Genomic DNA, 4401 nt, shown 5'->3' with positions numbered 1-4401 from the left:
GCCATGACCACAACAGATGATGATCAAGGCTACCATGCAATGCATGCATCAAAGATGGGACCTAAAGGATGGGGGATGAAACACTTATAGCTTCCCTCATGACGACAAGTCACGGAACCGATGAAGATAGCCGACAGGAATAATAGCAGCTCCCGCCGTGAACTGGAATGGAGTTGGCAAGGACGAGAGCTTGCCCAGCTGCTTAGACAAAAATGATGGTTGCCGAAGTGGCGTGCGGCGGAGAGCGCTGGCCGCCTAGGCCGGAGGGGCGGACGGCATGCAGTTTGAGCGATGGGTGCCGCTGCCGGAGTGGCAAGCGGCGAGAGCTCTATAGGTGTCGGATCACCGAGAACACCTCGGTGTCTAGTGGGTTTTTTGACTTGTGATTGTTGTCAAAACTTGCCTACAAATAAAATTGAGAAAAGACTAGAATTGTATTTGATAGTAGTCAAATCACCTCTCCCTCTAGATCTACTTACGATCCTACACATATCATACTAATCATGTGGTGTAACTACCAAATGAGAGCATGTCAGTCACACCAGTACACATTTACTTCCTCCGTTCCTAAATATAAGTCTTTTTTACATATTTCAATACAGATTACATACAAGCAAAATTGAATGTACACTTTAAAATGTGTGTATATACGTCTACATACAAGCAAAACTGAATGTGCACTTTAAAATGCGTGTATATACGTCTAAATATAATCCATATTAAAATCTCTACAAAGCTTTAGAAACTGAGGGAGTGGTTAACACATCAGAGTACGTGCCACGATCTTGCATAATAGAGGCAATATCACTTCTGGCTCGATAGGAGAGAATCGAAGGTTGCTATGCTACTAATCCAAAGTACTACTGCCTCTGTTTCTAAATGTAAGACACCTTGGCAGTTTAAATTGAGCTGCCAAAACATCTTATATTTAGGAAATACTCCCTCCGTCCCATAATATAAAAACGTTTTTAACACTACACTAGTGTCAAAAACGTTTTTATATTTAAGACAGAGTATGTCACAAGTGTACGGATCCACTGCGAATCGATTAATATAATTGAGCTCACTGTGCCCCCGTTGCTGCAAGGTCCGGTATGGACTTCAACGACAATGAGACTCCACCGCTGATAAATAAATGAAACAACGTAAACAACGTTCTAGACTATATAGTTCCTCCTACGATGGTCATGGCCTCCTGAGTACGTTGAGCCGTCAACCGGATGTTTCAGGAACTCGGTGCAGGCATAGCATCGCGTGAAGTCAAGCCCTTTCCTACAGCCACGTCTAGGATCATGATAGTAGTAATAATAACCACCTGCGGAACAAATAGCAGAGGCCGTTCAGTGCCAAAATAAAATACATAGCAAGTGAACAGGAATAAACACACAAACGAAAATCATTGATGTGGAAGGATGTTCTGAAGATTCGGCAGGCTTACCTTCACACAATGAATCCAGGGGAACGCAACAGCGTACTTCCAAGATCTCTTTACCACCCTGTCCACAGTCCTCTATCTCCGCGAAAAAGAGTTTCTTCTTATCCTTGCGCTTGGCGACAAAATTTAGGTGCGTAAAAATACGGCTGCTCTCGTAAAAGAGTCTAGAAAGCAATGTCTCACACAACTCAAACTTCACCTGCAATTTGGGCACAGAGAGAAGAGAGGAAAATTAAAAAAAACAGATTTAGAAAATATATGTGCAGCTACATATTGAGCACTGTCACAGTAATGTGGTGCAAGTAATTGGTGATTGCACTTGCAAACTAGCAGAAAACGGGACTTAATAAGATAATCAAACGCAACTCTAAGGGAACAAAATATCCAGTACAAAGAAGCACCACTAGAAGAACCAAAACTGGACACAATAAAATGAAATGCCTGTTATGTACTGCTAGAAATTCGTAACAAACTATGCAATGGAGTTGGCTGCTAATTCTTCTAACTGGATTAACAAGAATTATTATCAGTAACCACTACAGAATGCTAGAAGTGGAATAGGGAAAGTCTGTAATTTTCAAGAGGTTCCCTAAGTTTAAGTGAAACACTCATAAATTACACTTAAAAGTATTTTGAAACATGCAGTTTGTGCTGCTCATGGTACTAGCTAGTGATCCTAATTTAATATTTTCAGGAAGTAAACCAAGCTCGCTTGGTTGGGAGAGTTGATGTACAAACCCAAAATCCAAAACCCAGGTTCAAGTCCTCAGGTATGCGAGCTTAGGTTTCTATTTATACTGTCAAGAAACAAAATCTGGTATTCTTCTAAGACTACATACCGGCACGGAACAGAACACCGACTTGCATACAATTTATAAGCAGAAACCAAATGGCAAATGGAAGATAGGAAAATGGCTGCTATACCTTTCTCCTCTTGTTGAAACACGCTAAAGCCAGTTCTGATAAATAAGTTTGCTCCTTAATCATCTCTTGCTTCATTATCTTCGCTTCCATTTCTTCTGCTGTAACATGCTTGCAACTACAATCATAGAAACATATTATTAGAGCATTGAGCAGACAAATAAGGAATTTCTGATTTACAGTACGTGAAAATATCCACCAGTGGATTAAGACCTCACTTCCTTGCTTAGAGTGTCAGTGACAAAAGGGAATGAAGTTCAAACAAAAGAGATAGAAAAGTAAAAGCAAAATCAGCTCGTGAACAACCTTATTATTTAGCCTTTGCACAAACACTCAACCATTGTGGAACATTGGTAATTTCTGCCCCCCCCCCCCCCCCCCCCCCCCCCCCCCCCCCCCCCCCCCCCCCAGATACAAAATGAGAACTCCAGGTACTTCTGTTGGTACAATTTACAGGCAACCCTCCTGCATGAACTGAAGAGAAAAAACTAGCTCCAGTTACCACCCCTCTTGAGCTCATGTTAAGTTGCTGCAGAGCTTTCATATTAAGCTGAACAATTTTGACAATAAGCTGCATTGTTCAATTCAACCAGGTCGCAATAATTGACTAGTGAGGAAGCTTCAAATATCGCTCACGGTATGTAGCTTCTAACTGCCACTAGCGGTACAGGAGAGCAGGAGGAATTAGCTTCAACATATTGAGGAGTTCGAGCCAATCGCAAGACAATGGCTCCTTAGTACAAGGTCAAGCAACAAAAGAGTGTGTGCATTTGGTCAAAGCCGCCGATAGGGGAAGACTACAACTTGCAGATCTACGGTAAGTCAAATCCAATGGTTGTAAAGAATCAATTTTGCCGAAAGGAAAATTCCCAGATACTACTATATATCAACCCATTGAAGTTCTAACAAATCATGTTCATAAAAGTGAAGAGGAAACTGAGCAGAAGATAAGTGATGGAAAAAGTTTGACATGAACCAAAAACAAACAAGTATGCATGAATAATTAATTTCTGTAGTGGCAGGGAGAGGCTACCGTATTTCCTCAACTTGGGCGGAGTTGTCCATCATGTACTTGCCGTTCTCATCCATGTAAAGGCTGCCGTGTTCATGGATGTAATTCCTCATAACGACGTTGGCCCGAGCAGCTGCCTTGTAGAACCGTGTGCCCGCGTCGTCGCCCTCCTTGTCCTCCAGCGCGGCTATCTCCTCCGGCGAGATCGGGTCCCCGATGTCCTTGGCGGTGGCCACCAGAGTGCGGTATTTCCCGGACGGATTATCCTCCGGCCGGATGACGACGGCGGATGGCCACGGACGGTTGAGCACGGCGCGCACCGGAGACGGAGCGTCGCTAAAGGGAACAGGCTGCTTGTCCTCCTCCTCCGCAACCAAGGACGGTCGATCTTCCGCACTATCCATGTCGTCGTCGGAAGCGTCAGACAAGCCGGCGAAGGGTAAAACAAAATCGGCGGCGGACGCAGGAGAAGGTGGGCACGGAAATAAATCCGTCGTTGAGGGCGGTGGAGGACGACGGGTTGATGCCGGCTCCGACTGCGTTGCCATTGTTCCGGCCAGCAGTCGGAGTCCGGATCCGATCCAGGGTTGGTTCGCCTCCTCTGGAATTGAGGAATTCGGAGACGGCGGTGTTGAGTTTTTTTTTTTTTTTTTTGGGACAAGGTGTGGAGGTTGATGACGAAGCGGCAGCGTTGGGTGTAAGCAACCACGACGAATTTCTTGTGTCTTTTTTCTTTGGTAAATGTTTGGGAACGGTGAGCCGGCCGAGTGTTCGGCCGGTCGCCACACTCGCGTCGCTACAGTCCTGGTCCACCACCCACAAAGCTACGCTCGCGTTGCTACAGCTCTGGCCCATCATCCACAAAGCTAAATTTATCTCCACCGCTTTCATCTTATCCCCTCGCATATTCTGGAGACCATATGAGGCGTCTCCTCCTTCAATCCCCTTGCTCAATATCTCTCATCTCTCTTCTTGTGCTCTTTCTTCAGGAATCCACACCCAATCCTCATGAAATCGAGTTCGTTTTTGTTGC

General features: G+C 44.7%; 1 protein-coding gene across 1 annotated transcript; it reads right to left on the bottom strand.

Annotated features, from left to right (window-relative positions):
* Positions 1-1029: 1029 nt before the first annotated feature.
* On the bottom strand, positions 1030-4070 carry LOC125547538. The gene is made up of 4 exons (XM_048711368.1): positions 3390-4070; positions 2360-2474; positions 1439-1634; positions 1030-1315 (listed from the first exon to the last, which is right to left on the bottom strand). The coding sequence occupies exons 1-4, from the start codon at positions 3914-3916 to the stop codon at positions 1158-1160; spliced, it is 996 nt and encodes a 331-aa protein (XP_048567325.1). The 5' UTR covers positions 3917-4070; the 3' UTR covers positions 1030-1157.
* Between the last annotated feature and the right edge of the window lie 331 nt (positions 4071-4401).

This window comes from Triticum urartu, chromosome 1, assembly GCF_003073215.2.
Source record: "Triticum urartu cultivar G1812 chromosome 1, Tu2.1, whole genome shotgun sequence".
Classification (NCBI taxonomy): domain Eukaryota; kingdom Viridiplantae; phylum Streptophyta; class Magnoliopsida; order Poales; family Poaceae; genus Triticum; species Triticum urartu.
This window is presented reverse-complemented; position numbering and strand designations above follow the sequence as displayed.